Consider the following 21,880-nt stretch of genomic DNA (forward strand, 5'->3'; position numbering starts at 1 on the left):
GTCTCTGCTTGGAGGCTGCAGACAGCAGGGCTCCCAGCCCCGCAGCTCGGGACCCAAAAGCACAGGGTCCCTGTGTGTCTCAGAGGTGGGACTCAGAGACCCTGAGCTTTTGGGTCCTGAGTAGCGGGCTGGTTGCGGAGACCCACAGAGAGAGCAAGAAGCCAGCAGAGCTACGATGGCTTGACTAACTCACCCTCAGATAGTCAAGCAGCGTTAGTCAAGTCATGTGCTCATTTGCCACATTGCAGATAGAAGCAGACGGTGAGGACAGAGACGCAACCTCCTGGTGTGGTGTGAGATTCTAGGAGAGTACGGGAGCTAGGAAACAGTGTCGTCTCTTGTAGAACATCCGGTGTGCTATGCCTTGGCTCAAGGTGGCTGCTCCAGAAAGGACTGGCCCTGCTTCTGCCCGGGATGGGTGCTCACCAGCCAGGGCGACCTTCAGTTCTCAGGTGGAGCTCTCAGCCCACCTGATCATGTGAATTTGCCCCCCACCCCCACCCCTTCGAGAAGGCTGCTATTGGCTCTTGCTTCTCAAGAGACTCAGCCTTCTTTTCCCACCAGGGCTTGTGCCTGACACTTTTCCTTTGTGCATGGAACAGTATTTTGGGTTCATTGTACACCAAAGGATCTGCTAGACTCCTCAGCTAGGGTAGGTCCTGACCTTTGTCTTCTGTTCTGTGAAACTCAGTTAGAGCCCTCGTCCACTGCCTGACACATTTGCCCAGGGGAGAAGACATCAGGCTCCGGGCTCAGCTCATCCCTGAGGGCTTCAGCTCCCTTCTGTGATGGACGGACAACTAGTGGTCAGCTTGCAAACCCCAGCCCAGTGCTGGGCATAGAAGATCCGCTTGAGGATTGTTGCCAGCAGCAAGAAAAGAACTCTAGAGGAGGAGGAGGTGGCACTGCTGATTTTTCCTGGAGGAGCCTGTCACGCTGGCTTTGCTGGTATGAACTCGCTGTAATATTCTCATTATTGGAGAAGTTCAGGACCTTGTTGCTGAGGATGGCTGCAGTGCTTTCGCGGGGAGCTCTGGTCCTTACTTTGAGCGTCGCTTCCTGGCTCCAGCTTAGATGCCTCAGCCTTCTGGGACAGATCCTTCGTCCTGCTGGCATAGACTTTCTAGCTTCCACAACACACCTTTGGACCTTCTTAGTCCAGATCCATGATATAGACTTGCGTGAGACACTGGCATGGGCTCTAGGCTTCCAGTTATACTCGTGGGGGGCATTGCATGGGCTCTAGGACTACTGCTAGACTCATGCAGGATTGCTGTGGGATCCAGGCCCTTAGAACAACCCTGGAGCCGTCTTATCAATGTATTCAAAATGTTTTCTCCAGTATTTGAGCTGTTTTGAGCCAAAGGGTCTCGCAGTATAGCTAATCCTCCACACATTCTGCCAAAGACGAAAGTCTTCTGAGTAGTTTTTAATGTTAAAATTATTGGGCTGGTGAGATGGCTCAGTGGTCTAAAGCACCTACTTAGAACAAGCTTAGCAAAGCACAGGGACCGCGGTTCAATCCCCCAGCACCACATGCCAGCCAGCCCCGCCCCCTGGTGGGCTGAGCTGGCCACACACACACACACACACACACACACACACACACACATAAATAAAATTAAATATTAAAAAAATAATAATAATAAATAAAATAAAATTATTTTACTTCAGCTCTTGGCTTCAGCTCTTGGTTTCTTATACCGTTCCCCATAAATGGAAGGGAGATGCCTTGGAAATGGATGAGACCAGCTCTGGAACAAGCAATACGTGAGATAAACCTGGCATAGTTCACAGCTTCAGAAAGATGGAGGGAAAAGCAAATTTGCAGTAGAGAAACCCGGGAGGCATCTGTTGGCCAGGTAACCAAGGTCACTCTCCTCTTTGATAAGCCTGGTTGGTAGGAGGTGGCCTGGATGATGTGAGAAGTATATTTATCTTCATTCCCAGAAATGCACAACTTCATTGTTGTAAGATGGGCACAGTGACACATACGAGATACTGTGGCTCCTCAGGAAGCAGAGGCAAGAGAATCACTCGTGCCTAGGAGTTTGCAGCCAGCTTGGGCCACGTGGAAAGACCCCGATCTCAAAAAAGGAAAAACCTAAGCTTCAAGACATCTTAGCTGGGCATGGCGTTACATGTGAGTAATGCCAGTACTCTGGGAAGCTGGGGCAGGAGAATCACAAACGCAAGACCAGGCTGGGCAACTTAACAAGTTTCTGTCTCAAAACAGAAAGTGAAAAAAGGCTGGAGATGTAGCTCAGAGCAAACACCTTGGCTCAGTCCCTAGTACTGCAAGACAGAGCGAGGAAGGACATTCAACAAATTCACCTGCTGGGTCTCCTCAAACTCCAAGGTCATCAGAAATGAACTCACCCAGGTGTGGCAACACAGGCCCATGATACCAGCTGCTCAGGAAGGACTGTGACTTCAGGGCAAGCTGGGCAATTTCAGAAGACCTTGTCTCAAGGTAAAACATATAAAGGGCTAGCTAGCTCCATGTAATGGGCTTCTGTTCCCTTTTCAGGAGTATAGAAACAAACAGGCCAACAAGCAAACAAGGGAAGTATGAAAGGCTGTCATAGTACAGAGGAACTAACGCAGATATGACTGAGGGGGAAGGAAAGAAGGAGCAGGAGAAATGGGAAGAAAAGAAGAAAGGAAGAAAAAGAGGAAAGGCAAAAAAGAAGGGAAGGGGAAAATGAAGGAAATCTGTGAAATAGGGGCTTTCATTCACAACTTGCTACACATGAATGATGTTTCCCTGGATGTGAATAATGCGAGATGTTAACAGAAGCGGAAATTGGGTGTTGGGGACACAGGGACTCTACATCTTTGCAACTGTTCTTTGTGTTAAAAAGAGTTACAAGACTTTGTCAGTCAGTGTTTCCGGCTCCACAGAGTATTCGCCAGCAGGCAGAAGGTGCTCGCTGTCCTCTGGCAGTAGGACCTGGGGACCCATTGTGTCGTGTACTCGAAGAGCTGGGTGACCCGGGGAGCTAGTGCCATCGTAGGCCTCTCGTGTCCTGCTCTGGAGATGGCACTGTGCAGAGCGCCCACCCTCTGAGGTGCCAGTCCTTCATTTTCTCATGCAGGGTGGTTTTGTTTTTGCTTATGGTAACCCTGGGGATGTTCTCTCACTGGGCTTCATCCTCCCGGTATTATGCTAAGGTAAGGTCTTGCTGATTTGTTTGAGTTGGGCTGGAACTTGCCATCCTCCTGCCCCCCAGGCCCCAGAGCACTGGATTAGGGACAAGTGCCACCACGTTCAGTTCTTCCTGCCCTTTTATTTGCCTGTGTATTGTCCCCACGTGATGTTCCCATCCTTGGGCATCCTGCCTCCCTCTTTTGAGCACTCACCCAGACAATACAGGACACGTCCCATCTCCAGGTCCTTAACTGAGGCATGCCACCCAAGTCTCCTTTGCCATGCAGGACACTGCATGGGCAGCTTGGGGATCTGTGCGAGTCCTGGGGAGCCAATATTCTGTTCCCCACTGCAGAGATTTGCTCTTGTAGCCCTCAGAACCATGAGACCTGAGCTTATCAGAGGAGAAATGACTCGTGTGGACCACCAGGAAGCAAGTGGCTGTGGAAGAGACACACCTGAGATCCAAGGGCCTGGGGTGTTCTGACGGCGGACACACACTGACGGCCTTACTCATAAGTGCTGCGAGGGCGTTCGCCCCCACTTCATAGGCGGAAGCCCAAGACACTGAGCAGGGCAGCTGGGCAGGGCCATGGATGAAGGCGCATCTGTGCTATATTCTAGAATCCAGATTTCATCCTTGAAGTTTTTGTTCAGTTAGAAACCAGGTCCTTCCAGCAAAACCCCACACACCTGTAATCCCAGTTGTGGGAAGGCTGAGACAGGAGGATCACTATGACTCCAAGATGGGTAACAAGACCCTCTACCAAATAAATAAATAAATAAATAAATAAATAAATAAATAAATAACTTAAAAAAAAAAAAAAGAAAAGAAACCAGGTCTTTACTAAGATATCTGTTCAACCCTGCCCAATGTTTTCATTCAGAAGAGTAACATTAATGCGCACACATATATAAATGGGCTTTATTATGTTTATAATTTTATATTAAATGCATGTGCACTTTACCACTGAGCTACCGTTCCAGCCCTGTCCAAATTTTTATACAGAAGAATAACATAGCTATCTATACATACATATGTATATGTCGTATGACTTTTTTATATTCCTATACTGTGTAATATATAAAATGTATACATACCATATAATATATAATGGTACATGTTAACATATAATTTATTATTGGATAATTTATATGTATCCATAAAGATATATAGTTATATAGATAGATACAGTTTTTTTTCAGTACTGGGGCTTGGACTCAGGTCCTTGCACATGCTAAGCAAATATTTTACCATTGAACTACATCCCCAGCCATATACATGCAATTTTAATGAGCTTACAGTGCCCTGCAATTCCAGGCTGTGTCCCACTCAGGAACTGTATGATATATAAAATGTATCCTGGGCCGGGGAGATAGCTCAGTAGAATAAGCACTTGCCTGGCAAGCGCAAGGGCCTGAGTTCAATCCCTGGTTGCGCAAACAAATAAAATAAGACATATCCTGTTTCGTTTCCAAGATCAGCTGAAACTGAGCATGTGCAGGACTGTGTGGCCAGATAAAAATTTCTGAAGTCAGGTCTCTGCTCTCCTGTAATTCTAGTGTCTGCGAGGCTAATGCAGGAGGATTACTGTAGGCCAGACTGGACTACACTGTCTACTAAAAGCCACAAAATAACCAACAAACAAAAATTTATTTAGCAGAAATTTTTGATTTACAGGAAACTTACAAAGTAGTAGTAGAAAGAGTTCTAATGTACCTCCCATACAGTTCTCCCAATGTCATAATCTTACACAATTGTGGTAAATTTTTGCAAACCAAGGCACTAACTTTGGCACATTAACTAAACTCCAGACTTCAGATGTCACTTGTTTTCCCACCAGCTCCCCCTTTTCTGCTCCAAAAGCCAACCCAGGATACTCACACTATATTTATAATTTATTTCAGCCAGGCCTGGTAGTACATACCTAAGATCCCATCACTCTAGGAGGCTGAGGCAGGAGAATCACAAGTTTAATCTAAGCCTGGGCAACTTAGTGACTTACCAAGACTCTATCTGAAAATAAAAATAAAAAGGGTGTGGCTTAAGCCTTGGATAAGGGAAAAAGCCTTGGATAAGGGAAAAAGCCTTGGATTCGATCCCCAGTACCACAAAACCAAACAAATAACTGGCATTTATTCCTTGTAACAATGCTGACCAGACAACAATCTAATAACAAGAGCAGCAGCTGCCGTTGGCGAAGGGGTTCATACACTGTACCCACACATTCTTGCAACAATGAGGCAGTTACACCAGTGTACCAATAAAGAACCTGAAACACAGAGAGATCTACTAGAAAGCCCAAGAGGAGTGAGAAGCTGGCACTGCAGGATGAGGACCTGGAAGGGACAAAGCACAGGGCGAGGGGGTACCCTGGACTTATTTATCTATTGTTTGTCTTCCTACCTCTGCTTGACTTGACACCCCACATCCGGCACATAGCAAGGGCTTATAGGGCTGCAGGGACCCAACAGATGGAAGGATTAGAAGAGAAATGAAGGGATGAATGCATAAATAAAGATTCAGGATCACTGGAGGTTGATGTTTCAGGACAAACTTGGGTACAGGATTTGTAAAAATCCTCGGAGGACCCAGCAGCTCAAAACCAGCCTGTATGGTAAACAGGGTGGTTGGAGCAGACGTAGCCTCCCCCTTTCTGAAAAGGACTTGGAGTGCTGTCTAGAATGAGGCAGAAGAACACTGGAAAGGCTTTTCCTTGGTTGAGGATCTCAGGGACCACGTGGCTGTTGCAAATCTGGGGAGCTGATAAAAGATGAAGATTCTGCCCCTCCTTGCCTAGGAGAAAGCTCTCCCTGTGGTTCTGAATTCTCTTGGTTCTTTATTGCTCACTGTGAGTGATCAGGGGATGGATTCCTGGTCCCCATCTCTGTGCCTGGTATGCAAAACATGCTCAATAAATGTTTGATGAATGAATGAAATAATGTAATTAAGAACTGGAGAGGGTGGGGTAGAGAGAGACTTTTCAATCCGTAGGACTTGTCCTCCAGCACCAAGAAGGCCATATTTGCATACAAATAATTGATATTCTAATTACAAATCATTCTTATTGATTTATTAAGCGGATTCCCTGAAGGATCTCTAGGAGATAATTAGATTCCACACACCCCAGGGGTAAGGACAGCGATTTACCTCCTTGCTCCCCCACGGCATTGTAAGGCAGAAGAACTACATGATAAATGTTTGATGAGAAAGTGGCTGAGCATGGCCTTGACTGTGGGGAGCATTTTTTTGGGTCCCTATAGATCATTCTCAGTGTGTTGGGAGATACAGGGATAGGGAACACATATGTTTATTTGTGCGGAGGCAAAATTGGCAGTTCTCTCTTTTCCCAAGTCCTGGGGATTTCACTGCACATAGACTTTGCTCAGACTGCAGGCATCCAAGGAGGACACTGGCTGAAGGACAATGACAAGGGACAGAAGATACCAGGTCCCTGTCCCCTTCTGTCCAGCTGTGAGATAAAGCAGATGACCTTGGAGTGGCCCTGCCAGAGAGTGGCTGGGAGCAAGGGCCTTAGACTTTTCTTCGTCTCTTGGTGCCCATTTATAAGCCACTCCAAAGAAATAGATCAAAGTTAAAAAAAAGATTATGCAACCAGTAAGTGAAAGCACCATTTGGAAACACTACTGTTTTCTTTGATTAAAAGCTGTGCCCAGCCTATAAATGCAGTTTCGAGGCCCCCCCACCTCCACTATCCTGATGGGCTGGCCACCCCAAAAGGCCTCAGAAAACAGAAACTGCAGCAGCCTGTGTCCTCAGCCTCAGATGGGATCCTTGAGTTTTCTGAGCAGACAAGCAACAGGTGGACAGAGACAGAGGGACTGAGAGGGGCAAGAGGAGGGGAAATCTGCTCAGGTGGGCAACGGCATCTAAAGTTTGCTTTTTCCATTCCTGATCCTGACTGGAGAGAATGCTAATAGCCAGCAATTCTCAAGTGACTTGCATTTTCCACCTGGGGGAAAAAACAAATACAAAAATCACAAAAGTGATTACAATAAAGTAAATGTAGGATTCCTGTAGCCCTGTTTGCTGTGTTCCTTCCCAATGCAGGGGGTACAGGGGGTCTGTTCCTGGGATCCCACCTGCCTTCTGCTCTGCCACATTCTGGGCATGTGACTACTGCTGGCCATTCTGTGATTAGGCGGACAAGGACCCCAGGACATAGCTACAGGAGGATGGGCTGGTTTTCGCTCCTGGTCTGGTAAGGGTGTGGGGACAGATGCAGAGGCTGGCTGGGCTTCAGGTAATCTGAGGACTTCGGAACCACACCAGAACAGAGCGCTCTTCCTGCCAATCGAGCAGCAGCCATCATTCTGATTAGCTATCTACTCAATGTGGGGGACAAAGTTGTTTTTGTCCAGATCCATCGTTGTCAGAGCGGGCCTGTAACGTGGTGTGTATTCCCTGGACAGAGCATGTCAAAGCCTGCTAGGGCACCCCCCTGCCCCACATCCAGAGGTGGTGTCATGGTTTGGGTTTTTTGTTTTTTGCAAGTGAAACAATATAATACAGCACACATTTTATAATATTTTATAATGAATCACCCAAACAATTATATATAACAAGTGCAGAAAACCTATCCACACACTAAACACTAAAGAATCCAGCTGAGGGCCTAGAGCTCATAACAATGCCTCCTATGAGTCCAGCTGGAGACCTGAGCCCACCACAAAGTCTCATACAGGTCTGCTTCATGGATCTGTGCTGGGAAGGCCCGAAGGTCAGTGGTGGAAGCTGGGAAGTCTATGCCAGCGGGATGAAGGATCTGTGCTAGCAGGCTGAGGGATCTGAACTGCAGCTAGGAAGCAACGCTCAAGGGAAGCGCCCGAGCTCCCCCAAAAGCACCACAGCCATCCTTGGCAACAGTGAGGGCCCAAGCTCCTCCAGTGATGAGGAAAACTGAGTTCCCATCAGGAAAGCCAAGGCGACAAGCTTCTCCATGAGGCTGAGCACCATCTTCCCCTCCAGAGCCAGGAAGCGATGCGCGAGATGAGGGCCAGAGCTCCTCCCAAGTTCTTCGGGAAAGCCAGCATGCCAAGGTCCACCAGCAGCACAGCCCAAGAGAGGCAGCAGCTTCCACCAGCTCCAGAGCTTCTCCAAACGGCATCCCCCGCAGTGTCCCCGCAGCGTCTCCTGCTCCGCCTTCATGCTGCTGGCACAGCCCTCAGGCGGGCCTCCCGCACCCGGCGTCACGCTGGTGTCATTCAGCGGGGCGTCACAAGTTGACCACCAGCTAGAAATCCAGTACAGGTGGCTTTCCTCTTTCTTCTTGTTTGAACCTTGGTTTTCTCACCTGTCCAGAGACAAAGAATGAAAAGTGCCCACCTCTTGAGTCTGGGTTCACCGGTGTCCTAAGGAGAGCACCCAGGTGGCATCTTATACCTGAAGGAGCCCCCTCAGCCTCCTGCGCAGCCTCCGGGGGCTTGCACCATGTGTGAGCTGGGGACTGTGGTGCTGAGACAGTCACTGCAAGGTGGGTTTTTGTTGCTGTTGTTTGCTACTGGGAATCAAATTCACACCCTTGCACTTGCCAGGCTTGCACTGTGCTGCTGAGCTATAGCCTTGGAGCTATCTCCTCAGCCCTGCAGTGTGGGTTTGGTTGTCACTTGGTACTTTATAAAGGACTTGAGTCCTTCTCATAGGATGGGTAAATCCCCGCCTCTCAAATACACTGGTTATAGCAGGGCTTATCATCATTTTGTAACGCTCTGAAGACATCCTCTCTTCCCCAACCTTTGAATGTTATTAAATGCAAGCAGATGATCCTTAATGTGTAGCAAGTTGGAACAGGGAAGTGTAGTAAATACCTTCTGTTACTTCCTCCTGTGGGAAAGTGGCTACCAAAAGCCATGTCCCTTTTATTTCTCAGCTTAATTCCCCAGTGGGGTCCTGGTTTGTGTTGTGATACTGCATGGTATGCGTGTGCAGACACAACAGCCTTTCTTGATTTTTCATTTATTTATTCCTCTGAGCTGAGATGCAGGACTTTGCAATGGGAGTAATATTTTAACGTTTGACAACACAAATGATAAACAGTGATGGATCAGCCTAGGAAAACTGGCTGGGGGAGGCGAGGGAGGTGACCTTTGGCCCTCAGCAGCAGTCAGCAGAGGTCAGCAGTGGTGTTCCCTGCCCCGCTCGTGGGGCACCCCACCTCTTCAGCTGCCCTTGTCCCTTCCCAGCTTCCCTGGCCCCTCCTTTGAGACCAAGGTCTCCTGACAAAACCCATTCCTCTGATCCTATTACTCTCCTACAGCCGAGGCTATAAGGAATCTTTTGTTTTTCTCATTTTGCTCTGCAATTTAAGTCATCTGTCTTTTCTTCATTTTGTGTTTTGTGTGTACACACACGACGATGTGGGCATTTTTTTTTTAAGTACAGCATCAAGAAAAATGAAGACAAGCTTTTATGTTGTTTAGACCTGTATATAAAAATAGCCAAGAATTCCCTGATGGATCTCTGCGGGAGTGGGGGAAACAAGTACTAAACATGCACGGTTTTGTTACCAGCCCTTGCATGCTAGGACTAACAGTGGAGTTTGCATATTACTGTTACAATGGGTGACACCGATTTACACAACTTAATTCTCGCATTATGCATAGGAACCCCATGAAGTCCATATCACTAGCCCTTAGCAAATAAAATCACACACCGACTCACGAAAGGACACAGAGTTCAAGTACGCTCAGTGACCCAACGAATGACGCGGAAATGCCCGCGAGCTGGCCTCGAAGCCTTCTTTGAGAAACTGACCGTGAGAGAGCAGCTCAGTTCGGAGCCCATCCTGAGCACGTGGGATCGTAGTTCGCTGCTCCAAGGGCTGCCTTCGTGATCGCGGGGCCGCTGGTTGACGCATCGCGACGCGCCTGTGAGGCTCAGCTGCTGCCGCTTCTCCACCCCCAGGTGGCTGTGGGTTCTCTTCACCTGGAGAATCTGATGCACCCCAACATCACCTCCACGTGGGTACTCCAGAGGCCTCCACGCTTGCTGTCTTTTTAATACCCGCAAGATCATCAGGAGTCCATTTACGAAAATTGCCCTCTGGCCACCAACACTCCCATCTCCTACTGCATCAAGATGGGATTAAAGAATAGGAAAGAAAACCCTCAGGGACCTTAATTCTCTAATGTGAGGTTATCATTTTAGAAATCAGGCCTATAGTAATAAATTCACACGAAACACGGGTGGGGGGGCACTTTGTGCTTCGATGGCTCCTGTAATAATGGCTCTTTAAGAGAGCAAACCACCCTGCTGGTAAACAGCATCCACACTGTCAAGTGCCTCTCTGCTATTGTTTTTTTCTTTAAAGCAAACAAACAAACAAAAAACCCTGATGCATTCTCATTCATATGCAAACCAGGCATGATCTGACCCCATCATCTGAGCAGCTGAGGGCAATTTAATGTTGATGATAGTATACCACAGGTGCAGAGTCTGTGCCCTCCCAAGTGCATTAACATCAAATCAATATTCACAGCGCCCCCATTTTCTTCTTAAAAGTGCCCTTTTCTAATGGAGTGGAACCCTGCTAGCATTCCCATTTTATTTTCCGTATGTTTTATTTAACAAAGACCTGAAGCTCATTTTCCGTGGAGTATTAATAAAGAGCAATGTGCCCCATCTTCTGTTTCCCCCCACACAGCCGTAGCTGGGCAGACGGCATCTTCATGAACACGGTATCTGGATTTTAACCTTGGTTTGTAGGAGACAACAAAAAGCACTGAAAACAAAAATCTAAAGTCTGATTAAGATAATGATAACGTGAGTCCTCTTGACGAGGTGTTAGCTGTGACACTTTTTTTCCTCCTTCTGTCTTACAGGTTTCACCAGGGCTACAGGGAGAAGCGAGTGTTCCCAGAGAGTAAATTCTAGAAGCTGCAGACGGGCGCCTTCTTAGCAACATTCTCAGGGGAGGACCATTTGTGATCAGGAAGAAATAAATAGTAGAAGACATGTAAGTGGAAATCTAAAAGGTTCTGCACTTTATAATTTATGATTTCAAAAGAAGTCTGTCTTTTAATTCTAATGGAGATAGCTCAGTGGCACAAGCACCTGCCAGGCAAGTGCAAGGTTCATGAGTTCAGTTCCTGGTAAAAGGAGAAAAAGACCTGTGACGCACTTAGAAGCTGCTTAGAAATTTGGGTCCATAACTTAGTTTTTACATGTTCTAGGTACTCATGGATGAAATAAAGTGAAATTGTTTTTTCTTTTTGTATTTTTTAGGGAATGGTCTACAGGGTGTTCAGGGTCTCACTACTAGATCCGACTCGTAGTGATCTGGCTGTTGACAGCCTCCTAACAGCTGGGATTACAGGCATGCGCCACCACGACAGGCTGGGGGATCGAACCCCCGGCACCTGTGCCTGCTTGCAGGCACTTTAATCCACTGAACTATTTGGCCAGCCCTTCAAGGTTGTTTTTGTATATGCATTTAACACATCTGTGTTTGTGGCGTGTGCTAAGCTATCTCTTCCTCTTCATTTGGGGTCATCCTGTTCTATGCTTGTCTACGACACTGGCTCCTGCCACAGCGTGACTTTTGTCAGGTCACACACTAATATTCTCCACTTACCATTTTTATTTGTGTTCCCCACTGTCTTTCTTCCAAGACGATTTACAGCAGTTTGAAAACATATATCTCAAGTACTACAGCGAAATAAATGTGATTTAAAGTTTTATACACTTGCCATAAATCTAGCTCTAAGTTTTTTACTGACCAAATTAAGAGTTACTCTAATTTTTTAAAAGTGTTGACTGATTGATTGTAGTGCTGGGGACTGAATGCACTGAGCTCCAGCACTCAGCGCTGCGCTGGCTGCTCGGCCTTCGCCTCGCTAGGCGGTCTGGGCTGGGCTTGAGCTTGCGATCCTTGTGCCTCAGCTGCCTAGCGTGCTGAGACGCGAGGTGTGCAAGTCCAGCTTGTGTTTGTGTTTTAAAAAGAAAAATAAGACAAATATAATTTTATCCCAGCACTTGGGACGATGACACAGGAGGATCACTGCAAGTTCAAGACCAGCCTGGGTTACGAAGTGAGTTCAAGGCCAGCCTGAACTGCATGCACAGTGAGACCCTGTCTCAAAAAGACCAAGGGGGGGGGGGAAGACAAATATAATTTTAGTGTATTTAGTCAATTTTAATTAAAGTTTTGAAAATAGGATTAGGGTACATGAGTTCCTGGTATTTTTTTGTAAAAAGAAAAACACACACCTGTGACCAAAACCTTAAAATGTACAGAAGTACACAGAAAGTTTAAAAAAAAAAAAAAAAAAAAAAAGCCTCTCTCCTCAGCAAGAACTTCTGTTAGGAACCGCTGTGAGTACAGACTTTCAGATCTCAAAAGTGTATCTTTTTTTTTTGCAGAACCGGGACTGAACTCCGGCTCTTGTGCTTGCCAGAGAAGCGCTTATTCCACTGAGCCATCTCCCCGGCCCCAAAAGTGTATCATGTTTGAGTGGGGATGCTGCACAAGTAGAATTCTCATGTAGTGCTGCAGGAAGTTATATTTGTACATAGTTTTGGAAAAATACATGTTAGAGCAAAAATAAGCAAGCCAACAAACTTGTATCTGCCATGGCCCAGTAGTCGCCATTCCCAGGTAGATGCCCATCTATACCAAAGGCACGTGCGAGAAGGTTCACGGTACACGCCCAATAGCAAATCTGCAAACGATCCAATACGTATCCAAACAGAAAGGATAAATGGTGGCTTATGCCATGAATGTGAGCGTGAAGGTGAACAGCAATACCGGGGTAAAAGAAGGCAGGCCCAGGGTACGTGCCATATGTGTGCGTGGAGTATGACACAAAGTACAAACTCAGACAAAACTCCCCGCGAGATTGAAAAAACAGTGACCAAGGGGACTGCTGGGATGTGGATAATGCCTACTTTCAAATCTGAGGGAGTGTGCACAAGATTTATGACATTTCTCATACATGCTATCATCTATTTTTTTGAGATAGTCTGCATAGGCTCAGGTTGGCCTTGAACTATGTAGCCAGCCTTGAACTTGCAGTGATCCTCCTGCCTCCGCCTTGTGAGTGCTGGGATTATGGGAGCGTGCCACCATGCCCAGCAGCCAGGTACAGTGGTGCACATCTCTAATTCCAGCATTCTAGAGGATCACCATGAGTTCAAGGGCAGCCTGCGCTACACAATGAGACGCTATCTCACAAAAACAAACAAAACTAAAATTCCAGCACACTACCAAGCTAGTATCACATAGCTATCTTACTTGAATCAGAAGGAGCTGCTTGGGCTGGGGAGGTAGCTCAGTGGCACAAGGGCCTGCCTGACAAGCACAAGGTCCTCAGTTTGATCCTCTGGGGGGAATATGATTATCAGGGAGATCACTTATGCTTACTCTCATCAATGCTGAACTTCATAAATACCTGTCACTGAGCTGTCCCACCAAAACTGCCACATGTGCCAAGTTATCCTCCCTCGGGAAAGACAAGGAAACAAGGGCTGAAAGCCTGAGCCCAACATAGGGGAGACAGACTTGCTCTCTGCGGCCATTGCCGCCCCTGCTTCTCCCTCTGGTCTTTGCTGCCTTCTGCCACCATGAACTGCTGCCCTCTGCCATGTGCCACCCTGCCTGGGAGCAAGCCGGGCATGGAGTGAAACCTCCACAGACTGTGAGCTAAATAAACCTTTCCTTCCTTAATTTTGGGTTTTGGGTATTTTGTCCCAGCAACGAGAAGAGTAACAGAGATAGCCACACAGCCTGGATGAGGCAGAGCTGAGGTTCCAGCCCCAAGCCTTCCATTTCATACCCTTTCTGCTATCCGGCTGTCTCCTAGCTGAACTGCAGCATGCAGGCAAACATAGTCTTCGATGAAATCCCCTGAATAATGGGAGGTGCGCATGAACCTTCTTTTAGCCAGGCGTGGTGGTGCACACCTATAGTCCCAGCACTTGGGAAGCTGAGATGGGAGGATTGGAGTGTGAGGCCGTCCTGGGATGCTTAGTGAGTTCAAAACCAGCCTAAATTATACAGTGAGACCCTGTCTCAAAAAAACAAATCAAATCATCTTTTTTTCCAGGAAATAAGGCTCCTCACAGTGCTTATCTTCTTTTGGTACTGGGGTTGAACCCACCACCTTTACACAGAGGCTTTAGTTTTTAATTTTTTTTATTTAAAAAATTATTCCAAGGTTATTGTATTTTTTTGCGGTACCGGGGATTGAATTTAGGACCCTGCGCTTGCCAGGCAAACACTTATTCTAATGAGCTATCTCCCCGGCCCCTTTATTTTTAGATAGGTTCTATCTAAGTTGGCCAGGCTTGGCTCAAATTTAAGATCTTTCTGTCTTAGCCTCCAGGGTACTGGGATTAGACACGTGCCACCAAATCAGCTGCTCTCTTTATCATACAGGGCAGAAGGGTTCCCTCTTAGTGGCCTGGTGGCTTTGCACTCTGCCACCAGCAGCAACAGCCGTCTTAACTTTGGACACACTGGGAGACGACACAGGAGTGTAAGGCTGAGAGGTGGAGGCTGCAGAGCTAGATCTACTGATACAAATACCTTGGTGCTCACACCACCATCAGAGCCATTTATGTTTTAAGATTTCAGTTTCCAAAAACCACTTTGGAAATGACTTCAGAGTCCTCAGTTCAGAATGTGTGATGAACCACATTACAAAAAGAAACCACTGAAAGGCAAATATATGTATTTGTAAACATAGTATTTTATTAACAAAATGTTTACACCCTTCTTAGAACAAATTTTAAAGTGATTTAGCATGTTATACCTTATAAAAAGTATGTTATGGAATATTTAAGCTACAACAGTATCATCAAAAAGTATGCCAATTCTATCTTCATTTGCAAACCACTACCAGAATAAGTATAAAAAGAAAAATTATACAACAAAAAGCAAAAGGTTTTTAGTTTTGTCAGTATCTACAATACAGACATCACATGGTTTACATACACTTAGGTCCAGCCCAAGATCAAGACTGCAAAAATAAAGTCTTCAAACATCCATACGAGCTTGGCAAACCATCATTACAGTATTTCATTACAGGTAACCAGGCAGTTTCTCATGCAGTGTGAAGCCACAGTTATAAATCTGTTTATAGTGTTACAAAGCGGCCAACATTGTAAGCATCTTAATTTTATTCCTAATAGGTGCTATTATAAAAAGGCACAAATATCTTACCTTTTACACCAGGTCTTGACAAGGCATGATATTCTTAAGAGAAATAAGAATTGCTGGTATGACAACTTAGCTTTTTTTTTTTTTTTTTTTTAAATGTCTAGGCTTATCTCCATAGCTGTTTCTGTTCTAGACTTTTACAAACTTTGACAGATGCTCTATTAAAACAGCGAAGTTCCAACATTTAAGCTAATTACTGTATCATGGATGAAAAGCATTTTGGCAATCAGCTGCATTCCCACTGAACGTGCAGGCTGCCCCTTCCCCTCTGGAGGTCCTGCAGTTCTTCGCCTAAGCTGGCCTTTGTATTTCTCACTGTGCTCCATGTAGCGTGGCTCCCTAGCTGCACAGTGGGCCAACCCTGGCACTGCAACCACAGAAGGCCAATGGACGCATGTCACAGGGGCAGCATGTCTCTAGGGGAAAGCCTTCAGGAAGCTGAGAAGAGTAAAGGGAGAAAGGTAAGAAGCCTGCTTCAACTACAGAGCAGGCAGGAGCAAATGCTCAAGGTCAGAGGAACGACCAATGATTGACCCATCAAGAGAAATGATGGGAAGGTTGAGCTGGAGGATGGCAAAACAACAGCCACCACAAAACAAGACCCCAAACCTCCTCCAGGGCAAAACCCCAAACCTGCTCTGTCTACAGGAACAAAAAAGGGCTTAGAAACTGAGCCTCTAGTCAGCTATTCTGACTGGCCAGCTGCCAGTGACTTTTCCCTACTCTTATTGACTGGTTCCTCTGAAATTGTCTATGATCTAAGGTAAGAAAAAAATTCATGAACTCTGAAATAATTTCATATAGATAAATCTATTAGATTGAAGCCTTAAGGCTACCTTCAGACATGACCCTTGGTAGAGGGGCTGACGGTACTCCCGAGTGGCATTACTGCAGCGGGCCCTACTCCAGCTGGGGGCCAGTCGGCTGAGCTGGGCTGGGGGAAGAGGGAGATCCAGCTCCTCCACATGACTTCAAATGCTTCAGGGGTTTCTGTGACAACTTTTCCTGGCCCCCTACACAAAATGCTATTTTAAAGCTGATTTCCTCCAAAGTTTTGCATTAATCTTTCCTTAATCACTGTAAAGTTCCTGAATGAAGTAGCTTTGATAACACCAGCATGTTTTGTTTCTACTGCATGATTAAGGAGGGCTTTAAGATCTGCAGTATAAAACTATCAACTAAAGGTTCTCTCAAAAAATTACTGTCTTAAGACTTCTCATTAATTGGCAGAAAGGACACGGTACCTGCGCTTTCCTTCGTGGAAAGCTACCCAGAATTTTACTGTAATTATGAAGCATTTTGATGAGGCACTGGGTATCACACAGATCTCAAATGAACTAGCAACAAATTAAATTTTTTGTATTAAATCTGTTACACATCATGATTTTAATTTCACCATCTACTGTTGGTATATCCTAATCTTACTATTGAAAATGCTCAACATAATAAAACAGATGAAAGGTTTGAGATTTTTAAAATTAAACTTCTAACTCCTTTTGTTTTGAAGCCAAAAATATTCTAGCATATCTATAACTGATTATACTCTGAAAGGAAAGAACACAGATATTAGTTATTTCTGATGGTACAGATCATCAAATTAAATTTGATCTATGCGACTGGAAGTCCTTCTAGATTTAGAAAGTAAATCATTTTCCTATGTGCTAAGAGAGTCCTGAAGTCTGAATGGAGAAATATGGTGATGTGGGGTTCTATTTATTCACTTTCCTCATTATGTCTAATGAAACTGCATCACAACAGGCCTCTCACTTTTCATTCTCTTAGATGAAAAAAATGGAGGCTCGTGAAAAATGTAATGCCTTTCTAATATTTTTTAGACTTTCATTTGCACATAAAACAGGACAAATGTCCTGGAATTTCATTAACATTTCTTGCAAATCAGATAATCAAATTGCCTGGTTTTCTATTACTGGAAGTCAAGACAAGCAACTCTGCTGTCAGAAGAAATTTGCAGAGATTGTTTTTTAAGTCCTAGGCTAAATTCCACCCTCGCTTCCCTTTTCTAAAACTATACAGTATACTGTTTATCTCTTATATAATTTTTTGCTAGGAATTCTTTTTTCAAATAAACTTAATATCCTAACATAACTTTGAATCATTAAAAAAATATTTTTTTTTCTTTTTTTGCAGTGCTGGGGACAGAACTCAGGGCTTTGCACATGCGAGGCTAGAGCTCTACCACCGAGCCCTACTGACCCCTAATAAGCTTTTTTTTTAATGGCCCAAGCTAACTGAAGGCAGCTTTAGAGTTAACAGCTGGGTCCCTGAAGACACATCCCATTTCTTCCTTTAAAACACTATTAACCATTAAAAGGTAAAGAACCTCTTAAAAATCAGACAGTGAATAAAAACTGGGTTGCTCTTCCCTTTAAAACAAATTGAAGTAATTTACGCTATCTAGGTTTCTATTGTCAGTCAGGGTGGACATTCACAGTCTAATGAGTTCAGTAAGGAGAGCTGGCCAGAGTACATGGGCTGTCATTTCTCCAAATGCTCTAAAGCTGGTATTTAGTACAGACAAAGCTAAGGGATTTCCAGTAACTTTTCTCTGGAAAAAAAATAATTCTCGCATTATTTACACAGGTCTTACAAAGACAGCTGGAGTTTAGGGCTCATCTGTTACAGAAATAACGCACTGTGCGCCTATAGCGCGTGAGCTAAGGGCCCATGCATCACGTCCTTGTCCTGAGGATGAGTGAAAAAGTGATAAACAGAATTTATACAGTTCTCTGCAATCCAATCTTAGCATATAAAAGATGTGTATAACCAACTGAACAAATGCCTTTTGGAGGCCAACCTACCAATTAGCAGAGCGTTAATACGAACCTGCCCTGCCCATTTCAACTCAAGGACATAAAAACACACATCCTAGGCTGACAGTTCCAGGAAAGCCATGAAATAGTTATGCAAAGGACATTTTCATTACTATAGCTCTTGGAGTTTTAGGAAGCCTCCTAGATGTATTTTTTTCCTGGAGACAAGAAATTGATATAAAAGAGAAGTTTTCAAATTAAATGTGATTTTTCTTTCCCTTTATTTAAAAACAAAGAGAACTGATAACCTGAGAAGGACACTGGCCAAATTAACTAGATCACGTCTCTAATATAAAAGGCTGGGTCCTGTCAGACACAGGCAGGTGTCCAGGAAATAGGAGCACGATGAGAGAGAAGGCAGCACAAACAGGGAACAAGAATGCATGTTATTTTGAAAGGAATAAATCTGGCAGCTGCTCTGCACAGAGCCTGTCGTGCCGATGGCTGACAAGCAGGTGACAGAGGCTTCACTTAGAAACAGAAGGGCCTGCAGTAGGTACTTCTCCCCAATCACTTCTTACAGAGAGTCTAAAATGAAGGACACTTAATCATACTCTTACTTTATATTCTTTTAATCACATGATAGTTAATTAGTTATCACAGAATCAGAAAAACACTTATGCAAAAGGAGAGATCTGGAGACCAACAGTTTTTAGGATTGGACACCTGCAAAGAGCTTATTTCAATTTCTCTGAAAAGAATCAATACACACTTGCAGCTAATTAATGATTTTTTCCTTCTGTTCAGTCCCCAAAGTTTTTTTTTAAAAATGGCTGTATGATTGAGGAACCAAAAGATTTTTATAGATAGGCTGTGTCTCAATTCCTTTGAAGTCTAGATTTTTCTCATAATTTTTGATTACTGCTTAGGTTAATCCAAAACGTTTAAAATAAAGCAATGGTTTGACTTTAATAACCAAGCGTGCATTTTAGACACAAGGTAAGTGAAGAGCTTTCCCCCGTTTTCACTGAGTATGAGTTATGGACAGGAGCTACAAATCAAATTTCATCGTGAAGCATTAGAATGAAACAATAAGAGCAATAGTGCCCTGCGTACTTCTTGGATGGACTGAAGAAAATGAGGACAAAGAATCCTAGAAATGCACGAGTGCAAGCTCCATGCACGCCACCCGTGCCTTCACCAGACGTGCAGCTGTGGTCAGGCAGTCATTCCCTGCACATGGACGGGGTGTGCAGGTCAGCAAGAGGAACCGGCAAGAGACCAGCTGCAGAGGGCCGATGAGACGGCCCTGCAGCGGGATAGAACATCATGCAGGTGTTCAGAGGAGGCTCAGAAGACCCTGCATTTACCTGTGTGCAGAGGCATCAGGTAATTACCAGCATCTATTGGCGGGTTTGGTGAAGGTCATAAATTTGTGTTGTTTCCCTGTGAAAGAAGGCAGGAAAGGCCACATCAGCACGGCCTCTTCTGTAGTGAGTCAAGAAACCTTTGTTTTTGTTTTGTTGTCATGGAGATAGAGGCCTAGCAGTGGGAATGCTAAGGCCAGACTAAGGTGGTGCCTGCATGCTCAGGAACCTCTGAAGGTACCTGAAGTGTAAGCAAGCCACCTTCAGGGATAAAGAGCGCAGCTCTGGGAGTCACACGGTTTCTCTCCTACTTCGCTAATTTGATGCTTGCTTGGAAACACTTTGCTGGGAAGATACTGAGTCTATATGTACTTAAACAGTATTAGAATTTTCATTTACTATATTCTTTTGATAAATGCTTAAGCCATACAACCAGGAAAAAGTCTCATTTTTTACTTAATCTGAGCTATAATTTTCCCACTGAAAGCTAGCCATATAAAGTGAGGGGGGGTGGGCAAAGAAATAATTTATTTTTAAAAGTTTTGACTGTTCAGTTTAAGGACAGCTCTGAAAACACAATTTAGTTTGAAATTCAAGCTGTTTCATTTCCTATTTAATCTTGTAAATTTCCTTCTCTTAAAATACTCAGGTTGGAAGGGTGCCAAATTAGACCAGGAACAAATTTTCACCAACTTCACTTCGGTGCTTTATTTTTAGATTATATTAAAAACCTCATTAGGCTCCCTGAGGGGAAAAGAGTGTTAACCACTAACAGAAGCAGGGGAAAATAAAGGAAACAGAGAGACAAGCTAAATTGTTAACAAGGAAAGTGCTCTTAAAACAGTTGGTCTGAGGTCTCTGTAAAAGCTAAAAGAAACTTATTACCAAAACCAAGTAAATGACTTGAGTTTAGAGCTTACTCTTGTACCCCAGAGTAGGAAGGACTAGTCAGGCTTAAAGCAGCACATGTCTTTGATTATCATTTCCAGATGGGAAGTGGAGGGAAGAAAGGCAGATGGAAAGGAGGGCAGAGAAGCCATGAAGGATGGCGAGCTAAATGCCCTTATTTCTCAGCACAGAATCCATGGGCCTCAAACTATCCCACAGACAGGCTGAAAAATGGGTGGGCATATGCAAGACCAGATGGAGTGTTGACTGAAACAATTTATTAATGTATTTACATATAATCTTTAAGCAATGGTCTCATAAATATAGACTATAACTTTACATATGCTAAGCAACTTATTTTCCCCACCAAAATACTTGGGTTAAATAAAAAATTGACAGCATTTATATTACTTCCTTTTTCTGTTTGTCTTCTTTTTTATGTGAGTCAGCTTAGAACGTATGCAGTTTGATTTCTTCCAGGCAGCTTCCTACCACCACCGTGCTCATGAGAGCTTATGTAAAGAGGCGCCAACAATGCGCGTGGTGCCAGATACATGACAGAGTCAGAGGCAAACCCAGGGCGAGGGGGTAGTGGCCACTATGGGGTCAGCTGACTGCACATATCTTAGGTTCGCACACTTGAGGAAAGTGCTTCAGAGATGGAACTGTCTCCATCCATCCTATAAATAATCCATTTTATTTTAAAATAATTGCTGCCAGCTCTCCACTTGCAAAATTCTCCCACATTTTAAATGATACAGTTCCCTGTAACAGTGGCAATGGGAAACCATGGAAATGATAATCTCTACAAAGTCTTTTTTCCTCCTCACAGACCATGAAAGTGCTCATTTTCCCTTTACAAATGTTACATAAAATCCTGATTACAAAACTACTCAGCAATTTAATCCTACCATCCATACAATTAGATGTTCCTTTCAGCAAGGTCAAAAGCCAATGATGTAGTCCCTTTGTATACCAGAGATTCTCGACACAATACAAGTCCGCAGACTGAAATATACTACTGCAGTCTGCAAAGAACACCACTGGTCAATTTCTGCGAGTCCTTTTAGTATGAAGAAGACTCAGAGCAGCTCAGCAGGGTCTGCAGCCCTCCTGCCAACTTCAGGCACACCTGCTTCTTCACCAAGGCTGAGCGGCTGGGGCCCATCAACAGCAGTTTCGCTTTGGCTCTGACGGCGGTCTTCGGAGTTTGAAGCCTTTACCGCCAGATGGTGGATTGGCGTCACTGGACGGAATTCTTCGACCTACACCAGGAGAGAAGAGGGGGAATCAGCTTCAACTTTGCAGACCTGTTCTTTCTCAGACCAACAATTTTGCAGATGCAATCTGACAGTTTCATTAAAGTAAAAAAAAAAAAAAAAAGTTTAACGAATGTTTTTACTTTGGAATGATTCACTGAAAAGTTACAAAGATGACAGATAGTTTCTGTATGTTCTCATCCAGTTCCCCCAACGCTGATATCTTATACTGTATTATCACAGTCATTTGTCAAAATGAACAGTT

General features: G+C 44.6%; 1 protein-coding gene across 1 annotated transcript in view; it reads right to left on the bottom strand.

The window, feature by feature from the left end:
- Window positions 1–15,425: 15,425 nt before the first annotated feature.
- The window catches only part of Rab22a (RAB22A, member RAS oncogene family), a 68,163-nt gene continuing 61,708 nt past the window's right edge, over window positions 15,426–21,880 (bottom strand). Inside the window, exon 7 of the mRNA XM_004647243.3 lies at window positions 15,426–21,621. Coding sequence (XP_004647300.1) covers window positions 21,524–21,621 — 98 coding nt within the window. The 3' untranslated portion in view covers window positions 15,426–21,523. The remainder of the gene's footprint in view (window positions 21,622–21,880) is intronic.

Source organism: Octodon degus, unplaced genomic scaffold (assembly GCF_000260255.1).
Source record: "Octodon degus isolate 3935 unplaced genomic scaffold, OctDeg1.0 scaffold00296, whole genome shotgun sequence".
NCBI lineage: Eukaryota > Metazoa > Chordata > Mammalia > Rodentia > Octodontidae > Octodon > Octodon degus.